We start from the raw sequence: 22,361 nt of genomic DNA on the forward strand, positions 1-22,361 counted from the left end.
GCCTTTTACTTTTACACGCAGACAATTTCCTATTAGATTGGCCTTTGCAATGACAATAAGGTGCAGGGACAAACTTTCAAAAAGATATACCTGTATCTGCCAAAACCAGTTTTTAGTCACGGACAATTGTATGTTGCTCTCTCCAGAGTTCCATCTTTTCATTCACTCAGTCTTATCCTCAAACCCACCCCATTTGGACAACTGTGTCTTTCAGGAAGTGTTCACCCATCAATAAATAATTATGCGGCGTACGCTATGCCGTGGGTTGGCTAGTACTAAATATTATTTTATTGAACCAAGACACAAGAGAGTGGAAAGTAAGAGCATAATGTGTTAAAGAAACCCAAGCCAAAATAAACCCTAGTTAGTGCCGTGGATCTTTCTTACATCATTCACTTAAGTACTGTACATAAAATCTATAATATTTAAAGAGTATCCTAATCACAAACTTGTTGTTCTTCTTTCTTCCCAGCACTGCTCTCACTGTGCCACTGGCAGAGATTGGCCTTTAAACATAACTTAGAGTTCACTCCTAGGCTAATCCCCAGAATGGCCTCCAAAACCATGAATCTTTGTTGAAAATCTTGGAACCATATGGACAATACTGCTCTTGCTGCTCCATGTTTTCCTGCATTCTTTATTCTTTGAGTTTCTTTGAAGGATGAGACATCCAAGGGGATTTTCATTGTATGCTGCTTTCATAAAAGCAGTGACAACATTAATACTACCATTACTACTACTAACTTTTGATGTCATCTGCCAGTATGGGAACATTCTTCTGATTTCCTCCCCCCCCCCCATAAGTTTCTCATTGTCTCAAATTAAATTCTGATGATGTACACTTTTATAACATAAGTGATACTGTCACTAGATGACTTCCTCTATACCCACAGTAGTATTTGAAATAGATTTGCAGTCTTCTGATGTATAGTCCCAATCGGGACTTCATCTGCCACTTGCCATACTCATGCCCATTTTTGCTGGCAGTGAGGCAGTCTGATACACATAACTCACACAAACATAAAGATGCTCTTTGCCTTTAATAAATTATTGATTAATGTATTCTGAAGCTAAATACACCTGAACATAGTGGCTGTAGGTTCTTTTTTTTTGGTTAGTGTTTTAAATAAGAAATATAATAATAAGTTACTTTTAATGCTTTTGGAAATTGGTAACTTATTACTAATATGTTTTGATGTGTCTTTTTACAGGACATTTCACCGGGTCCTCCCTTTGCCAAGTGGGAACTGGAATGCACTTGTTGAGGATTGGTGCTGCCATCCTGATCCCTTTGCCAACAAGAAATTGCTTCCAAAGGAAGAAGACTGTTTGTTAGGAGATACCTTTATTCTGCTAAGTTGGCACAGTGTTGTAAATGAGGCACTGGTAAAGAACTCAGAAAAAGCAGACAGCCAACAAAAGTTTCATGAAAACAAATTCCAGGTAAATTAATTTATTGCTATATTCATTTTGGCAGTTTACTATCTTCACATATTATAATGAAATTTTATTACTGTTGGAACAGGACGGTTATTTGCACCAAACAGTTTGTGGGGAGCCTTATTACATTAACCATAATTACTATACCTTCTCATTTACTATACCTTCTCATTATTAGTTTTAAAATGTATATATTTCTTTAGGTAAGGACATGTCCCCAACACTTCTAAAAAACATATTCTTCCATTTGAACTAAATTATAGTTTTTATTTCAGTAGTTAAAAGGATCAAGATCAGATATCCTGGCACCACTGGAGAAAAGATGAGACTCAACCCAGGACACTGTGGCTGTTAATCACAAAACACACACTCCCACAATTGTAAATGGTCAGTTTAAAGTCACCAGTTAACGTTCATCTTTGCAAAGTGGTAAGAAATCCAAAGCTACATAACTCCAACCAGGCCCCATTTAAAAAAAAAAAACACATGAAAATAGGTAAACTCCATACAGACAGTGTCCAGGACTCTGAGGCACCCAGGGGTGTAGCACAGAACTCTGGGCCCTATACATAAGCAGTCTCTGTGGGCCCCTTCTTCTTGAAAACTTTTCATTCCAGGATTCGAGGCCCCTAAAGGGGGCCCTGGTTAATCAGTGCCCCTTTTCTCACCAAAACAATACTATGTTTTCACCCCAATCACATGAATCTCTTTTAACTATAACTGTTGGCACTTAAAGCTTTTTTTTTTTTTTGATTGTAGTAGGGACAGGTGGATGTATTGCCAACATCAGATGCATACCTAATGTTTTTAAAAATCCAAGGCTGAAATTTTACAGATGGTTTTAAGGTTTCAGTAAAAGCCATGGCATGTTTTAGAATGACTGTGTTTCCATTAAATTGCTAGCGACAAATTTAACAAATTTTAAAATCCTTCTGTTTCAATTATGCATGCAAAGTCTGTCATATTCTAAAAGCTAATAATAATATATGTAATATCTAAAATAGTACTGTAAGTAGTTGTGTTAATTGTGACAGTCTGCAATAATTGAGTTCTTATGACAGAATAATGTGATTTGCAGTGTTTAAAATACAGTATCTACTGAATGTTATAATATTCCAATGTTAATTTCTTTGCAGAATTATTTGTCTATATCAAATTAGTCCTCATCCCAACAGACCATATAGTAATGCTTTAATGTAGAAACAAGCTAGGCCCTTTTTATTACTAACCTTTTTGGAGTACCTTTTCTCCGCTTATGTATAGAATCCTGCTGGAAATGCCACTATGCAAGGTTCCTCCTGATAGCCTTATCAAAATTATTGTAATCCTTCAAGATGCTTCCATTAAATATTGGGTAACATAATGCCAGCTGCTTCTACCCAAAATGGAAATGAATTAAATGTCACAATATTTAATACTTATAGGATAAGGCTGGTTCACCCATATCGTGTAAATCAATACTAATGTACCATGCCCCCATGCAAGTAGGCCCAGGCTCCAGTACCTTAACATACAGTACTTCTTAAAAGAAGATGGCCTATATACTGTAGAAAATATAGCAGTGTTAATAGGTTGAGAGCTGAGAGTTAAGAGGTTTGTGTGGTTGTTATTTTCTCCAAAGTATATATATATATAATATAAATTTTATTTACATTTGATTAAAAGTGGTTTATTATTATTTCATTTTACAGATATCTTTAACTAATTCTTTTGTTTCTACAGAAATCAAAAGAAGTTGTTCATGTGACTTGTCAGCGTTGTCGAAGAGTGCTGGGTGAAAGTGTTTCTTCAGGTATCACCTTAACTAATTTAAATGCTGTTTTGTTAGTGCTCAAAGCCTTCATTGTTTTTTACTAATTTTATTAAGCAGTTATGTTTTCTTGTGTTGCACTGATTTAAAAGAGAAAATTTTGCCTAACTATCTCATTGTTTGTAAATATTCTGAAAATAATTTCAGATTCCTTTTTTTATATAAAAATAAGAGCGTATTATTTGGTTGTTAGGACTTGAATATCAATGCCAGAATGTAGCGTTTTTACATTTTTGTTTCAAAATCTTGAAAGGCGTATTTGCTAAAACACTGCTGCTTTTTCCAGTCAAAAGAGACTTTTGTTGTTGCTAAGTTTATCCAAATTCTGTATTAGTTGGTGAAAACACCTCACAAGTGACTATTTTAATAGGAAATTGGAAATAATGAATTGATCTTCTTAGTTTCAAAGGCAGTTCTAAAGATTATGTACTTATGAAGTCAGTTATTTTTTCCACAATTGTGGCATGCATTCGTTTTTCATGGAAGCTTACATTGCCAAATGAAGCATCATTTATACATTAAACAAAAAAGCATCTCCCCGGTGTCTTAGTATGACAGTGAAATGAGCTCTTAAAGAAACATAAAATGTAAACCTTAAAACTTTCCAAAAATGTCTCATACCGTAAGTTTCTTGGAGGAAATAGGTTTATGCCCCAAGTGTGAAAAAATAGCTTTCACTGTAAAATACCAAACTTATTATTTAAAACAGGGACAGATGTAATAAAGAAGTATATTTGAAAAATTAAAGCATCATTGGTTTGAATCATTTGAAATTTTAATTAATTTGACTTAAATAAGTGTTATTAACAGTTGTTGTGACAGTGCAAACATAATTCTAAGTAGCAAAAATGTCAGAAATGCGATGTTACAACCACAGGATTAAGAAGTTTGTATAAATGAATGTTGAAAGTACTGAGTAATCTTGATATTTCATGTGACACTAACATTGGTTTGAATTTGTGTGATTTTGATAGTGTGTTTATATTATTATTTATTTTTCAGTTACCTAAAAAGGTAGTACATCATATTATTATTCATCTCTCTATATTACTCTTTATTACACCCTTGCTGAAATCCATTCCCGTATTAATAAAATTTACCCATTTGTAGTTGCTTGATGCACAACTCATCCAATATTGGCAAGCACTGCATTACAACCCTATTATCTATACACTTTTTTTTGTTGTTGATTTGGCACCTTTATTACAAAGTTTTTAATCTGTGCTGATATTTCCTGTTTAGATGTTATATCATTGAACTGGGGCAATATACCTGTGATACTACAAGTGCATATTATGGCAAAGTATGAATAGGAATATGGTACAGATTTAAAATCCAAGAGCACACCCTTATACCAGACTTTCAATACACTATATATCAGAAGTTTTACTTCTCAAAACCTATAGTGCTGTTCGTTCTGTCTGCAAACACAAAAACACTTCCTTAGCAAGTACAGTTTATTAGTAACAACATCATTAGTCTATATGTGTAGTCACTTGTTTTTTGTCATCTATTACCTTTAGTAACTTGTATGTAGTTTTAGCATTTTTTTTTATTTCAGTATGCAAAAAACTTTACAATACAAGCAACTTGTATCCTGTATTTAACATGGTTGGTACATACTTCCTCTTTTTAAAATTATTGTGCATTGACTGAGGAGTGATACATCATAACTAAATAAAGGAGCATATCTGTTTGTCTTTATTTCTAATTTATTAAAATCTTTTACTGTCCTTGCTATAATGTGAATGTGAATTGTATTTTTTTCTACAGGCATGCCTAGAGAAGTCACTCTGGTAAAGCGCTACTGTTGCATATAAAATGAGTTGAGCTAAACTTCCCTTTCATACCCCTCTGTCTGTCTGATCTGAATGACTATCATACTCTCAAATGGCCCTGTATCAGGAAGGCGTTGTCCTTTGTCTACTAGGGTTCCCTTTTGGGGCTTATTTTTGCATGTCTACTTTTGATTTCCTCCTGAAATTGAGAGCAGAGCAGGCTGTGAGGCATCTTGTGTTCTCATTCTCCCTCTCCTAGGTTTCCCAGCATGTGTCCCCCAAGGAATACAGCTGAACTGTGACACTATATAGAAATCTTTTATGTTTCGTATACTTGCATAAATTTTAATTAGGCTTGCTAAAGAAAAGTTATATTTTATACGATTTAGGCTGCATTTTGAACTTATAAGCTGATGTAGCATTAAGCAGTACATTTTTGATGAGTTGTTAGATTGTGCTTTATAGGATGTTCTGACCAGAATAATTATAATTTTCTTCTAGATACCGTAAAGCTCTATATAACTGAACTGATAGTAAAATCTCCCACAAACCTAACCAACCACTTTGACATGGAAAACAGGTAATTATTGCTTTTTTTGTGCAAGCACAGCATAATTTCTGTGATCTTTCAACTGAAATATATTTTCCACCATTTTTGCAAAATTATTCTATCATTAATTTTAATATTTCATTATGTAGTTAATCTCTTAGTCCACATTTGAATGAATATGAGTGACCTTTATCTAAAATCATTAAATGTTCAATCAACTTTGAGACATTTAAGATTTCATAGATGCTTTTCACTAGGATTGTCATAAAAATCAGATATTTTCAGTGAGTGTGTCAATCAATTTTTATTTAATGCAGCACAATAATGACTATTAATACACTTTAAAAGGCAAGCAAGGTTAAAGTAGATTTATCTATTAAAACACACAGTATTAAAAAAACACACTCACAAATGTGGCAGTTACAAGAAATGGACTACTGGTAGATACCCGGACAGTCTTAGAAGTATAAATCTATTTCACACAGCAAGTGTCAAGAGTGGGTGTACACATCCAGCACAACCAACATGTACGACAGTTTGAATTCATTCAGAGCTTAACACACTAGGAGGTAACGTATATTGGTACACAGATACATTTTTTACTTATTATTGCCACAGATAAAAACATTAATCTCCTGCTTAAATCAGTAACATTTAAATTTTATTTTACTTTGCAAGTAACTTTTACAAGTTAATAGCAAAAGAAAAATTGTATAATTGTGAATAGAGCTTACAAGGTCTTCAGACCAATGTTTTATTGTTCAGTGGGGTACAATTGCATTGAATAGGAGGCCCCATGGAACTTAAGATAAAGGGACAGATTAAATAGTCAGGGAGTCTTCAGCCCAGATCTTAATGTTGACATAGATGGAGACTCATGAATAGACTTTAAAAGATAGTTCCAGAAAATAGGAGCCACATTCCACTTGCTAATGGTTGTGATTCGTGGTTTTGGATAACTAAAAAGGTCAGCCATTGAATATCTCACTTGCCTAAAAGAGCTAGAAGGGAGTAAGTGAGTAAATAATGTTTATGTATAATGTATTTGTACTTTTATTTATATTTTGTTTTTGTTTTTTTGTTAAATAGTTATAGAAGACTGATGGATGCATGGATATGTTATATCTTGTTATTTATAAAATAAATCTGTGCATTTATGAACTTTATTTCTGGTTGCAGATATCAGTTTGTTGAAAATGCTGTAGCTTGCCGTCTACTGGAAATATCCTCTGTTTATAGCACTTTCCGCTTTTCAATTCAAGGTCATGATGGAAAAATATTACTCTTGGTAAGAAAATACTGAAGATTTTAAACTATTTTAGGATGTATTTGTTCAACTGTAGGCAGATACATATAACTAAATAAATATAAAAATAATTTATAAAGATCAATATGCACTTACATAGCAAAGTAAAAAAAAGCAAAGTAAAAATAATTTTTTTTTTTAAACTAATGTTAGCAGGAGATTAATGTTTTTATCTGTGGCAATGGTAAAGCTCTGGATGAATTTCGAATTCAGTCTTGTGTAATAAGAACTAGTCATTGAAAGTACAGTGTGTGTTTTATTTTATTTTTTTCAAAACCCAATTGAAGGTACAAGTGAATCAAATGAGAAAGAATTGCTTAAGTTCATGAGTAAACACAGAGCATAGTCACTTTTCTTATTTTTTTCCTTATAATTATATAGGTAACAGGAGCAGCAAATTGTCAGATTTCCTAAAAGGAAAATTAGTTGCAGTTTTGAAAGAAAGACTCCATGCCTCTGAGGTTGTAATTTAATAGACAATTTCAGTAACGTTGTGGCATTTGATTTTAAAAATGTTGTAAACCCCACTAATATTGTCCACTTTGTATTTGATGTGCATTGTTTGCCCACCAAAGTATGTGCATTAAATGCCAGTAAAGCTTCCATCTTCCTGCTTTGTTCCTTATTCTGTGTAGGTCATCTGATGTGCTGTTTTAGGCACACCTACAGCCAGGTATCTGTTGCAGATATGACCGTTATCCTTCCCTATTCACAGTCCACATGTGGGGCACTATTTAATCTACTGCTTGTTTTAATACCTCAAACAAACCAACCTGAGCCATATTTAATTGCATTTTTGTTAATTACAAATTTCCTCTTGACTCTATATATGTGATGTGCCTTATGCACCACTATATTGAATATTGACATTAAACTGGCACAGTCCTATATTTTGGAAAAAGTACTTGTATCATGCATAAAAGACAGGGGGCACCACTGATCTCCAAAACCTCAGACACAACATACCAAACAGTCCCAGGTGCAAAATAAAGTTTTATTTCACACAAATTCCATTTTACAGACTAATCCACAACCTTCTAGTTCATATTCCTCCTCTTCCTCCTTTAGGTGAGCTTTGCCTTCTGCATCCTGATGCTGACACCTTTGAAGGAGGCTGGGCAGCTTGGTTTTATGTTACACCAGGGAATATTTCCAGTATTGGGGCATAGCCCGATGAAAGCAGTTCTGAGTCAGACAGAAGCCTCTTGAAACAGGGAGTACATCTCGCTGCAGTGCACTCTGTTGGTATCCAAGGACCCTGGAAGGGTTGTTCCTGAGAACTAAGATTCTCATGAATTCCTGCAGGTGTCCATAGTGGGTCCACGCCGGCAGAGCACTGCCATCTACCATACTGGGGGAGGAATTGCTCTTGAAGCACCACCTCGCCATACTATTCACTAATTTTTCCCTTTGCATAGGGTATTGATTCAGTCCCATCCTGGCCGGGTTATGCCTCCTTCCATACTGTCCTTCCATTATGGCTACCTGGCCAGGATAGGATCCAGCACAGCACTTTACACATGTTTACAGGTTGGTAACTTTGTGTTTGGAGAGTTTGTAATAAAGTTATATAAAATTGACCAAATTGTGTACTAGCTTAAAACTGTTTGTGTTATCTGTCATAGATACTGTCAACCTCAAAACTTTTTAGTTAATGTCATTTTCACAGAAGAAAATAAGACGTGTTAGCCTCCACCGTAACTCTAAATATTATGCATGCTATTGGTAAATTTTCCTTTCCTTTCCAATACCATGTCATTTCCAAACAGGTTTGTATTTCTCAATGATGATGTATATATATATATATTTTTTTTTTTCTTTTTGCAGTTGTGGCTTCTAAATACTGATACACTTCTTGTTTCATCTTCAAAGACAGCAGCTGATACTGCTGAATCAGATTTATTTACAGATAATTCCATCACAAAGCATCATTCACACAAAGCAAGAAATGTGATTAAAATTCTATACCTTCATTGCCTAACATCTACGCATCACGAGTAAGTTTCATATCAAATTTTATTGGTACAGCATAAATGCATTAACAGTGTCATATACACATCTTTTATCCTTTTTCTTTATTCTACTTTAAATTCATTCATGCATTCATGTCTGCATTTTAATAAGGGTTCATTTGGGGTCATGGCTGAAAAATTAGTAATTAATGCTTATTCTTTTTTGTTTACAGCATAATGATACAAAGTTAGTGGTTGAAGTGTATATACTGTATGTTCATATTTTTATAATGGCCTCTTACCAAGTGCATATACGCATGACATTGTTGAAGGGAATTAGTTTCTGCAAGTCTAATAATAATGTAGACTGCTAAAAGTGATATTGGGAAGGGAGAATTAATGAGTTCCTTAAGATTTGCAGTTGAAAACATAATATGTCATGAATTTATCCAGCAATACATGCAGATGTTTTTAGTTATGTTACTAACTCAAATAAAAATTAAAATCCCATGATAGTGTAGCTACATTGTACAACTACTACTTAAGTCACATACTATTAAATTTAGCTCTAGATCATTAAAGTCTTACAATCAAAATACAATAAATACCTTGTATTGGTAATAATCATTTGCAGGGTCACATCTCTTGTCTATAACACCTTTAAATATATTTAAATACCACACTACAATTTTTTAACAGTTTCTGAAGATGTTTTCTGTTCATCTTTCATACATTGCTAATATTGTTGCAGATTAAAAATTTTACAAATAAGCCGAGAATGTTTTGAAAAACTGCTCAGGTATTATTCGGTTACCAAAATGGCTGTTACTCTGTTAGTGCAGTTTCATTTTATTGCAATGCAAGTTTCTTTGTGTGGGCACTTGCCATAACAACATAATATTCTGTAAAGTCAAGTTAAATGCCTCACTCAAATCAGCGTTTCAAGTAAACTTATGGTATGGCAATGTGAAAGTACCAGTGTTTTGGGATGTTATGTGGCACTCAGTTAATTCAGTAATCACTGAAAATATTATAGTACAACCAAGTATCCACTTACAGAATACCTTTCTGCCTGCTTAATTTAAACTTTTCTATTTTTGTAACATTAGTGTCATTTTATTTTATTTTTAGTAGTTAGTAAATAAATTTTGTATTTCTTGAAGTGTTATTGAAGCTTGGGAAAAAGACATTGGCGTGCAGCCTTTAACCTTGCCTGTAGAGACCTGTCATGAGTTGATTCACATTTTGTCTACAAGCAATGCAACTCTGCCTTCCTCAATGCGCACATTCCAGACATTCCAGGTGAGCTGAAGAACCTTTCAACTTTTTATTCTTCATTGCAGTCCATTTAGTTAAGTGAATGAACACAAATATATATATTGCAAACTAGGTGCATCAAAATTAGTATTCAATTGATCTTTGATTGGAAATTTTACATAAATATACATGTTACGCAGTATGAAAGCAAAGCCACAGCTGATACCGTAAATGGCCTGGTTAAGAGTGTGATTGTTTCCCTTTGAAGTGCTGTTTAGGATGGGGTTTTGAAGGACAGCTGTGTTTCTTTGCTACTGGTTTACTGTTTTAACAGAGAGTCAGCTCACAACTAAGAGAGTATCAGTGCACAGCAGCTGAAGTTTAAATGTAAGAATACTGAGCAAACGAACCTCCAAGCTGTCTTTGAGCAACCGCCACTGCTGTCAAGGATGGCAAATTGGCTGAGACACCAGTCATTGTTTATATCACACACACACACACACACACACACACACACACACACACACACACACACACACAACAAGTCAACTGGGACATAGCACAAGTGAAATTTAAGGCAAATATCACGGCCATAGTTGCTCTGTAGGACCATTCAGACAAGATTGGCTACTTTGGAACCCAAAAAGTTGACCCTGGAGGTCACAGTGGGTTTTTTCTCCCCTGTGTGCTACAGTTTGCACAGTAGTGCCACTTGCTGGCTATATATATATATATATATATATATATATATATATATATATATATATATATATATATATATATATATATATATATATATATATATATATATATTTTTTTTTTTATATATTATAGATATTTTTTCTTACACAAAAAAAAATAAAAAAATATAATATTTATAATTTATATAATTTATTTTATACTTACAGAGGCAGATTTCACTTTTCATTAATCCCACAAACAGCTGTATGGTTTATTGAAAGGCTTTTTCCTACTTGTACAGTATCTGCATTCATTGTTTGCCTGTAAGTAAAGACCAGGGTCAGAACTCTTAAGAGTCCCAGTCATTTTCATCATACATATATATATAATCTATATATATATATATATATATATATATATATATGTATATATATATATATATATATATATATATATAATTCACTAAGCCGCCGACAAGTAGCCACCCATGGAAAGCACGCGCCGCCGACAAGTAGCCACCCATGGAAAGCACGCAAGACGGCCACGCCCACTAACTCTAACACCATTGGATACGACGACAACTCGCAGAGCCACGCCCACCAACTCGGATGCGACGCCTCGGAAAACACGCCATCATTTATGTTCGTTTGAGCTACAGTCCACATGCACCTCTGAGCCACGTTGATTTTTCTGTTACGACGCACGACTGCGTGCACCATCGCAAACTGTTTTACACGCAACATACAGCAATTTGCATCCGCGACAAACATGCGTCTTCTTAGATGGTCCTGCAGGAGCACGGAAAACATTTCCCCACCTACCAACACTCCTTATTCCCCGGCCCGCGTCCACCGCATCCGCGACAAACATGCGTCTTCTTAGATGGTCCTGCGGGAACACGGAAAACGTTTCCCCGCCCACCAACACTCCTTAATCCCCGGCCTGCGTCCACCCTCGCTCTCTAGGCATTCACACTGCCTGCTCATACATATATATATATATAATATTGGTACTTTGTTTTGAAGCACAGAAAGTAATCATTTTGCAAAGATACCTTTTGGTTTGTATCTGACGTAGAAATTCTTTGTTTTAAACCTTTGTCTAAGTAGTCTACGTTCATCCATTCTGTCTCATGTATTTGTATTGTAACCGGCATGGTACAGCTGTTTTAAAGTATCAGTAGCATGACTGTCTACCTCAAGGAAACTACCAGTCTCATAAATAAAACTGTAAATCCATATATTTTTTTAAACATACTTATAGTACCTAAAGTGGGGGAGGCATGTAAAATCCACAGCTGACAGATGTAAATGAAAAACACTAGACAAAAAATGAATAGATCAAATTTGGGATACATGAGAAATTGCAGTGCTAAACAACTAGTGTACACCAAAAAATGCCAAAATAATGACATAGCCTGTTATTTAAGCAGTTTCCAAGCAAAGTGGGGCAGCAAAGGAAAAGAGCTGGAAACTAACCTTGCACTCTTGTGTGAAGAGAATCTGCCATAAAAACTGTTTAAAGCAGAAGGCATAACCAGAGAGTAATGAATATTTATCAAATTACCTTTTTGTCCAATAAAAAAATATATCTGCCTTTTTACATATGCAAGTGTTTATAATGTATTTACCAATAGAAGATAATATATTAAATCTGCTAAGTTGAAAAGTGTAGAAAATGGTTTAAATGTTTTAACTTTAGACATTCATATTTTCCTTTATTTTCCCATATATTTCCTGATAAATCTTGGCTGTCTTACCTTTTTAGTTTATAAAGGCTACAGTAGTTCTTAAACTATGCAAGGCCCTATGTTGTATCTTTGAAATTTTGGTGGGTAATAAAACGGCTTTATGTCCCCAAAAAGGCAATTTCAATGTGTGTGCATTCATCTTATTGAAGTTGTTACAACCTGCATTTATAAATCTACTTGGAAATGAACATTTTCCCTTTGGCGAACTAAAATTAGTTGGCATCATTTTTGCTATCTTAGTTCATGGGAACCCTGATCACCAATGGCAACCTCAAATACACATTTTCTCAGTAGAATATCTTCTGTTGTAAAGGGTCATTGCTGTGTTTTGAACATGTTCAGACCAGGTAAAATTTGCAAGTACATATGCCATTTTTATATTAATGTAAAAATTAGATTTCTTGGTACCCTTGATTCTCTCCCCTGTGTCTGTATTAGGATTAAAAGAGAACCATGTTCTATGGCCATGGGATTTCTGTAATTATGAATAATATGCTGCCCCTTTTTTGCAAATATTTAACCATTTTTCTTTTTTGATGTGAGCATAATATGTTTCTGTGTATAGTGAAATATTCATGTGTTTGTTCTAATAAATGTGTGCCACTGTTATTTTTTTATTTCCAAGAATGTGCTTTGGCAAGACAGACTTTGCCCTTGGTAAGGCTCTGTGCAGAGCATCTGTGACTATTTTGTCAAGGTCATTTAAGTAATGCGTTTTGGTTTAGTACTTATATGTGCCAATTGCATAGTTCACAAGGGTTTAACCCATCTAAGCCTGTAATTGTTAATTAGCTATATTATTTATTTAAAAAAAAGTAAAACAAAATACAAGCATGAAAGTTGCAGGCAGTTTTGACCTATTTAGGAACTGTTTGAGCTAAAGAAAAAATTTATTTTTATAACTCTGCATTGCAGATGTATATGATGTACAGTATGTAACATACAGTAAACGACTGGCTGTTCATATTAATATAGAATCATAACTTAAACTAGTCCATTTCTGAATGTAAAAACAACATTATGTTTAAATTCAATTCAGTAAAGCAGTCTTTTTTGTGAATATGTGTTTAGAGCATATTATAATAACACACTCAGTGTTGGCTACAATTCCAGTCATATAGAATGTATGTACACTTTGTATAGTGATAAAAAGAAAATCAGTTTCTAATATCACAAAAACCTTAGAATACAGTATTAAGAATTGTAGTTGGAAATAAATACCCATGTGTAGATTATAGTGTAGTACTTTCTTACTTTGTATATTTTTGAATATGTGAATAAAATTAAGACATTAGTAATAGCATGCAGAATATCTTTATAGAATTTCAATATATATTAAACTTATTGTTTTTGTAATTTATATGTTCATTATTTTTATAGTAGTATTAGTTGTCAAGCTTGATAAATTATTTGAAATAATTGATAATTGATCTGTTTCATAATCTGAGTTAAGAAATCAAAAGTACTAGTGGGAGGAGCTAAAAATAGGGCTTTATATTGTACTTTGTAAGTGGCATGTCTGTGTCAGCTGTATACCCCAGTGGCAACTGCTGTGCTGTCAAGGTTTCTGCCTCCTACACATAATTTACCTCACATGTCATGTTTCAGAACCACTGATGCCAAATCAGTTAAATGGTGCATGCCACCACCAGAAGGCCAGACATTTTTGTGGGTGGGGGGAGGGACACAGAAAAGTTATTTACTTATTGGTAGTAATAGTTTCCTTAAACTGTGAATAAATTATTCTCTATTATAAAATAAGGAGTATGTTTTGGAAAATGGGGTGTGCTCATAGCATCCTCACAGTTCAGAACAACGGCAAATAATTCAGAATATTCAAAATAGTATTTTTGTTTTAGTAACTAAACACAGAGACAGATAATTCAGCAGAGTAATGCAAATAGAAAGTAGTAACAGTGAAAAGAACAAATCAGTGTGGCCAGAAAGAGCCAATCTAAGGCAAAATTGTCCACTCTATCTTAACTGAGTGGCTGCTCATCAACCTGTCTTCATCCAAGTACTAAGCTCTAACCACCTCCTTTTATGACTTATTCTCATGACTCATGACTATTTCCTCAACTTATAGTTCATAGTTCAATAGAGTTATAGAAGTAATTATGCCAAACTAAAGCAACAGAAGATAAAATGTAGTAACAGAAACATAACTAAACATAGTCCAAAAAGTTTGCATTTGATTTAACACCTTCTGTTGTCCTTTACAAAGTAGTGTATAGATATTGATGTGCAAAGCAGCATGGCTAATGTGTTGTACCCAATCTGAATGATTATTTCTCTTCTTTGTCACAGTATTTGTGCATAAAAAGGAATTGTAAGTAACTTAATAGTGATTTGCTTTATTTGTATTAGGTTGTGCTTTCACATAGATGCCATCCATCCATTTTCCCACCCGCTGAATCCGAACACAGGGTCACAGGGGTCTGCTGGAGCCAATCCCAGCCAACACAGGGCACAAGGCAGGAACCAATCCCAGGCAGGGTGCCAACCCACCACAGGATGCTTTCACATTGATGTTCACTTCGAAAGCACATCCTATGTTACCACATGACATACTGACACTGTAGACTGGTACCATTTGGACCAGATATGGTGTTAGTCAGCAGTATGTCTGTGTCAGTTGTTTTTAGAGTTATGGGCTCTGAATGTTTTTTATATGTTCTTTGCAGGATCTTAGGCAGTGATAGTGCAGTACAGAAATTTTTAGGTTACAGTCATGAGGTGGAGAAAAGCTGCATGACTTTGATAGTGCAGTACAGAAATTTTTAGGTTACAGTCATGAGGTGGAGAAAAGCTGCATGACTTTGAACATGTCCATATTATTGAGCCACTGATTAATTTTCATATGAAAAATAAAAATGTTGAAACTGCCTTACTTGCAATAATTAGTTTGTAATCACTAGAATGCTTGATGGTTTTTCTTCCTCGTTCTCTGCTATATTTGTACTTAGACATGCAAGCATTTTGATAAGCACAGTCTTCAGGCTATAAGAAATATTCAATTAAGTTATTGATCTTTTTAGTTATTACATTTTCAGCTTTAAATAATACATTTTTAAATGTTAGTTAGAGTTTTGAAATAGTGATGTTTCACCTTACTAATGTATTTATAAACCAGTAACATCTCCTTTCTCAGTAATTGTGATCTCAAATATTTTCCTAAAGTCAATGAAACTGGTAATTTGAAAATATATTTACATTAAGACATTTTAACTTATGCTTAAGCAAAATTTGTACCTGAAACTCATCTGCAGTTCACAATCATGACATTAAACAGACTAAAAGATACAATCCGAATTACCCAAAAAGCACATATGTATGTTTAGTTGGGTTAAAATCAATGTGTAGTTTGCCCTGCTGCGAATACATGTATGACTGTTAGAAAGGAACGGTTTATTGTTATATTGTTGTCAGTAATTAAATGTAAAACAATCTGAGAGCATCTCCAGGAGAAATAGAACTTTTCTACAAGAGGCATCAGTAGACATCAGCTGTTCTGTAGCACTTATGTCTTCTGGATATAAAACTGATGTAAAAAAAAAAAAAAAAAAATAACAAGTGCAGAGTCAAGTTAAAAAACTTCTAAGCATGGTGTCCTTCAGAAATCATTTGGTCTGTTGAATTGTGTTTTCTTACTATATTTAGCTATCATTATTGGTTTGTGTTAAGAATAATTATAATGTTTTTGAAGATTAACTTATACCTGAGTCACTTTAACATCTCTGTTCTTAGAACTCTTAGAGAATTTCATATAAACTTAGCAAATGATTAACTTTTGTCATTCTCTCCAACACCAACTTGTTTAATACACAAATACAATTAATTTGATTAATTTTGTTTTAAAATTTCTCACACTGTGATGCATCCATTAATGGACTTCATGGAGAGCTTGCATCGTCATTATATGCATGGGGTGTAAACATATGCTAGTGAACAGGTGAACCAGCAAGGGCAAATTATGACGGAAATTTGGTGTTTAAATGTGTTTATAACATAGATCAGGGTAGTTTATTTACCACTTAAAGATGCATTTTTATACATAAATAATACATTATAAAATTAAACATGTCTAATAAAGCCTTTTTTCAGCAAAATAATCCAGATATTTAGGGAAGTAAGGGGAAGCATAATAATTCAAAATATAAAATAAAGAGTTGAGAACAGGGTACAGTGGTAGTGCTGCTGCCTCGCAGTTAGGAGACCCGGGTTCACTTCCCGGGGCCTCCCTGCATAGAGTTTGCATGTTCTCACCGTGTCTGAGTGGATTTTCTCCGGGTACTCTGGTTTCCTCCCACAGTCCAAAGACATGCAGGTTAGGTGCATTGGCGATCCTGTGTACTTGGTGTGTGTGTGTGTGTGTGTGTGTGTGTGTGTGCGCGCACGCCCTGCCCAGGGTTTGTTTCCTGCCTTGCACCCTGTGCTGGCTGGGATTGGCTCCAGCAGACCCCTGTGACCCTGTAGTTAGGATATAGCAGGTTGGATAATGGATGGATGGAGTTGGGAACAGTAAATAGATTAGCAGACAGAAAAAGAGAATTGAAAAAGGGAACAGAGGGGGATTGGCAGACAATTGATATTTTAAAATGACGACAAGACTTTAGAACAGAGTTAATTTTAAGTTAAAAGGGGGGAGCTAAGAATGTTAAAGTCCAGCTCATCAATAATCTTTCCAGAGTTTTTGATACTTTGCAAGGAGTAAAAAGGTCAAGAGCATAAGTGCTCACCCATAATCGAGTGGCTCATGAAGATGAAGGATGGCTTGTTCAGTTTTGGAATGGAGCTCCTTATTTTTTGACATTAGCTACTTAATTTCATATAGGTACAACAGAATTTGATCCAGGATACATTTGGTTGGCTTTATTTTGACATTTTCGAAGGGGATCTTTTTACCGATTTATAAGGAGCAGGCATAGTGCTCACAATGGGTATCCCAGGCCAGAAGTTAAGATATCATCTGGTGTGTTTAATAATGGAATCTCAAAGATACACTTGTAAGTCCAGATGAGAAATTCCAAGATTGTCTCATGATAGAATTGGTGTGGTTTTAATTTTACCTTTTCCTGTTCTAGATTAATGACCGAAACCAGGGCCCAGTTGTTCAAAAGTAATCCAATGGGATTTGGGAAAACAGATTGGATTGAATCTTGAAAATGGGTTGTTCAAAGGGAAAAGAGGGATTCTGGAATCAGATCAGATCACCTAATCCAATCTCAGTTTTAATCCGGATCAAACAGTCTTTTGTGTTGTTCAAAAGTTTGTGTATGAATTGGGACACATTTGATCCCAAAAATCAGGATAATCCTGATCATAACACCGAGGTGGATTCAGTGTGGATTTCTGGCACACAATAAAATAAAACTTGAAAATTGGTCAAAAAAGCTATGTTTGCAGGTGATGTATACATCTATTTATATTTTGTACAATTGTTGAACTAGGACAGTGACAATGTAAATAAAGTAGGGAATAAGACATGAAGCCTTTTGGTGTAATCAAAGGAAAAAAATCCCTGTGAAATATCAATACTCAAACAAAATCTCAAAGCTCAAAAAGCTCTACTGTCCATTGTATTTTAATGAAAATGACAATTACTATTACTCAAGTCATAAGTCAGAAGTAATGTCTTACAATTGCATCCCTGATCACACGTCCAGTCTGGCCCTCATTTGGAGCGAACATTGTAGGTTGCTCTGGTTGCACTTCATCAGGCTCAGGTCCATCATATATGTCATCAAGAGGAACATTACGCCTGGTGGCAATGTTATGCAAGACAATACAGGCTAGTATTATATTGCATGCCACCTTGGGTTCCACCCGCAAGTAGTTAAGGCATGCAAAGCGCCTCTTCAGGACTCCATTTAAGCGCTCATTTGCACATCTTGTTTTGCAATGAGCAGAGTTGAAGCCTGCCTGCTCAGGTGTGTTTGCAACTGGAAAAGGGGTCATCAGCCATGGTAGGAGTGGATAAGCACGGCCTCCCAATATTATGCCATTTGGTTGGTTGGACTGGAGCTTTCTGTATAGTGCACTCTCCCTCAGGATACGTGCATCATGGACAGACCCTGGCCACTTGACAACACAGTTTGTGATGATGAGGTCAGCGTTGGCCACAAGTTGAACATTGATGCTGTGCCTCCCTTTTCGGTTCACATACTGGCACTCCCTTTCATGAGGCACTTGAATGTGCACATGAGTAAAATCAATAACACCAATAGTATTAGGCATGTTCCCCAAAAGAAAGAAACTTTGCTTAGTTTGCACCATCTGGTCATCCTTGGGAAATGAAACAAATTCATTGACCAGACTGGCCAATTCAACTGAGACAGCTTTCACCACATTACTAACAGTTGATTTGTCCACTCCCATATTGTCACCAACAACCTGGTAGAAAGTCCCAGAGGCATAAAAGCGCAGTGCAATTAGGCACTGTTCCTCCACAGACAGAGCATGACTCCTTTTGGTTTTGTGCTGTAACTTTGGCCTGACAAGGTCTGCAATGTACTTGATATCATCCCTCCCAAAGCGAAAACGGTCATACAGTTCCTCTGTAGTGTATTGCGCAAGTGGTTTGGCACACTCAGCATACATTCTTTCACGGTATTTTCTCCTTCCCAACCTGTGGTAGCGAACAACACCTGCCATGCCAATGCCTCTGTAAACCTATGACTGAGGTGTGTAAGAAATTGGTGATTTTTATTTGGTCACACACCAATTAAGCAACAACGAGCTGACTGGTTTGTCATGTGTTGAATTACCCCAATCAAGCACAGGGCCTATAAAATCAGTGTTAGCTACACAAAAGAGATGGAACCATGGACTCAAAAGGGCCTAATTTCACAGTGGCAAAAAACCATGCACTGTTGGGGGGTGTTAGGTGCCATTATTCCTCCATAGTAGGACACTTCAGTTCATTAAAGGGGAGAGAAGTGACCAAGAAATGCAAACAGAACATTTGGGAGGACATCACCAAGAATGTGAATGCTATAGGGGCTGGTCATAAAAGGACCACAAAACAAGTCATATTAAGATGGAAGAACCTTAAAGCCAAGGCAACAAAGGACCTTGCTGAGGCCAAAAACCCCACAATGGGTAACAAACCTTTCAAGACGGGTGAGTATACTAACAATGTCCTTGACATTATTGTTGATTTCAAATCAGAAGCTCTGCATGGAATTGATGGTGTTGAAGTCGATGGTGAGCCCACAGTTACAGAGGAGGCTGGGCCTGGTCCTCCTAATAAAGAGGAAATATTTGTCCTCAATCTCAGTCAAGTGGTTGAGGAAGAAGGTGGATCCTCACAGATAGAGCCAGCTGTTGTCACAGAACCTTTAAAAAGAAAGCGTACACATTCTCCAAATCTGGATGGTGACGCATATGAGGTGCTTCTTACAAGAGAAACTGAAAGAGCAGAAGTGCAGATTCTTCTGGCAAAGGAACAACTCCTCCTTACCCAACTACAACAAACTAAAGTCAGAATGGAAATCCAACTCCTAAAAGCAGAAATTGAAAGAGCTGGTCTCTGTACCAATAAGGAACTGTAAATGTTCCTTATTTTGTTGACTATTGGACTTTTTTGTTTTACAATTATATAAAAATAACCACAGTGCATATGTGGGGAAATATTTTATTCTTTCAGTCATTCATTCATTTATTCTTGTGAGATTGAATTGGAATCTGGCTATTTATAAATTAAATGGAAAAATATTTGTTTATTGTGGTGTTTTCTGTTTCTTCCAAGTAACACACATGATGGCTATTTGGCTACTAGTATTTTTTGGTCCGCCTGTTGTTCTTTACATAGCCAGTAGGCTACACTGTGGGTTCCATTTAAAGCACTAGTAAACTGGATTTGGTAATCCTGAATATTCTGTATCTGGATAACAGTGATCCAATCTAGTGTTGCTTTGAAAAACCAGCATGAAAGTAAAATGAATTACCAGATCCTGGATAGCAAAACAAGAGATTTCAAAATCCAGATCATTTTTATCCCGATTAAATAGTTTGAACAACTGGGCCCAGGACACTGGTAAAATCAAAGCAAGGAACAATGTTAATTTTTATAGTAGCAAGATTGGGAGGATAAACCCAAATGTTACAGTGAGGGGAGTTATTTCTGTGCCTTTTTAAATGTGAAGTGATCATTTAAATTAACCATCAAAATTAAAAGACAGGAAGATTTTGAGGCTACTTGAATTGTTTATAAACTACAATATTTGGAGGAAAGATTATAATTTTTGATAAAGAGAGGAAGAATAGTTTGTACCATGTTATAACAAGGTAGTGGTATGAATTAAGAGAATAAATTCAGAATTATTTGGGGGTTCTGTTGGGGCACTGCCAAGTAAAAAGAAGAATGTCATCAGTGTAAAGTGATACATGTATTTAGTGACGGGAATTGTTTAAATGTATGGGACAAAAGTAGCCAGATCTGTAAGTGTCAGCTACAATCAATGAGAAACTGAACCAAAAGTTGAGACACTGGGCAATGCTTTCTAAGACCACACTTAATTTGAAAGGTTTAAGAAATGGATGGAATATAAAATTTTAACCAGATCAATGAATTCTGATCTAATGCCCATTTGATAATGTACTGGCCAAGGGCAGTACCGGTTTAGGTGGTCAAATACCTTTTCCACATTTGAGGGTAATAGACAAGAAGGGGTGGAAAAGGTGACTGACATTATTGAAGGGCGAATGAGATTTAAACAAACAGGTCTGTATAGTGGCAATGAAAAATATTGGACTTTACCACAAGTTACAGCATAGGGTTTTTGTAAACTATTTAAAAATTAAAATAATAATAATTGACAGAACAACTGCTAAAACGCTCTCTCCTGAATTAATATTTGGTAGCTATTAAAAAACTTTGGGTTAAGTCTCCATCTTCATTGTACATCTTGAAACTGAATATCTGTCTGTCTTTCTTTGCAACATTGCTCATGTTCCAGCAAGTTGAATGGGTAATTTGGTATTTGGTACGCTGTAAATATTGGTGAACAGCAATTTTTAAGTCATTCCACAGAAGCTCAGTTGGATTGATGTCTGTGCTTTGCAGCAGGTCTTTCTCCAGAATGTTTCTGTTTTAGCAGCATTCATTTTTCATTATATAATGCATTGCAGATAGAGCATCTCCAAAGCATTATGTTCACACCATCATGCATCACTATAGTTTGATCTACTGAGACAGGATTACAGTACAATAAACGTAGCACTTAGCACAAAGACCTAAAGTTTCACTTTTGATTAGATTAAATAAACTTTATTAATCTTGAGAAATTTAAATGCATACTGCAACAGAAGCATAAAAAACAGAAATAAATGATACAATCAGCAATATATAGCTAAATAAATAAATGTATATTGTGAAGAAATTGCAAAAGCAACATAAAGAGTATAATCATTTAGTTTGGTGTGACAGGAGGAAGCACTGAATTACCTGGTAGCAGTGGGCAGAAAAGACCCCCAGAGGTGCTTCTTAGCACACTGTGGTGGAATGAGCCTGTGGCTAAAAGTGCTCCAAGAGAGTGCCTGATGGAGGGGATTTTTGATGGTGGCATCTAATTTTGCCACCATTCTCTTTTCCACAACAGCTTCCAGTGTGTCAAGGGTTAGCCCAGTGATGGAGCAGGCTTTCTTGATAGGTTTGTTCCAACATTGTGTCCCTTTTATTCAAGGAGACATTAGCATAGAATAATGCAATGAATACTGCTGGCTGGTAGAACATTCATAGTAGCTTGGAGCATATACAAAAAGTCCTGAGTCTCCTCAGCAAGTATAGTCTGCCCTGGCCCTCCTTGTACACCACTGTGTTGTTAAACCAGTCCA

At 35.4% G+C, this 22,361-nt stretch overlaps 1 protein-coding gene across 3 annotated transcripts in view; it reads left to right on the forward strand.

The window, feature by feature from the left end:
• ube3d (ubiquitin protein ligase E3D) overlaps positions 1 to 22,361 on the forward strand; it is a 55,532-nt gene that overhangs the window by 25,933 nt on the left and 7,238 nt on the right. For 2 of the 3 annotated variants that reach the window (XR_007934449.1, XR_007934447.1), the window contains exons 4-10: positions 1,212 to 1,443; positions 3,163 to 3,232; positions 5,530 to 5,608; positions 6,758 to 6,866; positions 8,712 to 8,881; positions 10,000 to 10,138; positions 12,765 to 12,871. Coding sequence is in view for 1 of the 3 variants with exons in the window: in XM_028797657.2 (XP_028653490.1) it covers positions 1,212 to 1,443; positions 3,163 to 3,232; positions 5,530 to 5,608; positions 6,758 to 6,866; positions 8,712 to 8,881; positions 10,000 to 10,138 (799 nt within the window). In the remaining 2 variants the exon portion in view is untranslated. The remainder of the gene's footprint in view (positions 1 to 1,211; positions 1,444 to 3,162; positions 3,233 to 5,529; positions 5,609 to 6,757; positions 6,867 to 8,711; positions 8,882 to 9,999; positions 10,139 to 12,764; positions 12,872 to 22,361) is intronic. The other variant, XM_028797657.2, reaches the window with a different exon arrangement.

The sequence above is a fragment of the Erpetoichthys calabaricus genome, chromosome 3 (genome assembly GCF_900747795.2).
Source record: "Erpetoichthys calabaricus chromosome 3, fErpCal1.3, whole genome shotgun sequence".
In the NCBI taxonomy this organism is placed as follows: Eukaryota; Metazoa; Chordata; class Cladistia; order Polypteriformes; family Polypteridae; genus Erpetoichthys; species Erpetoichthys calabaricus.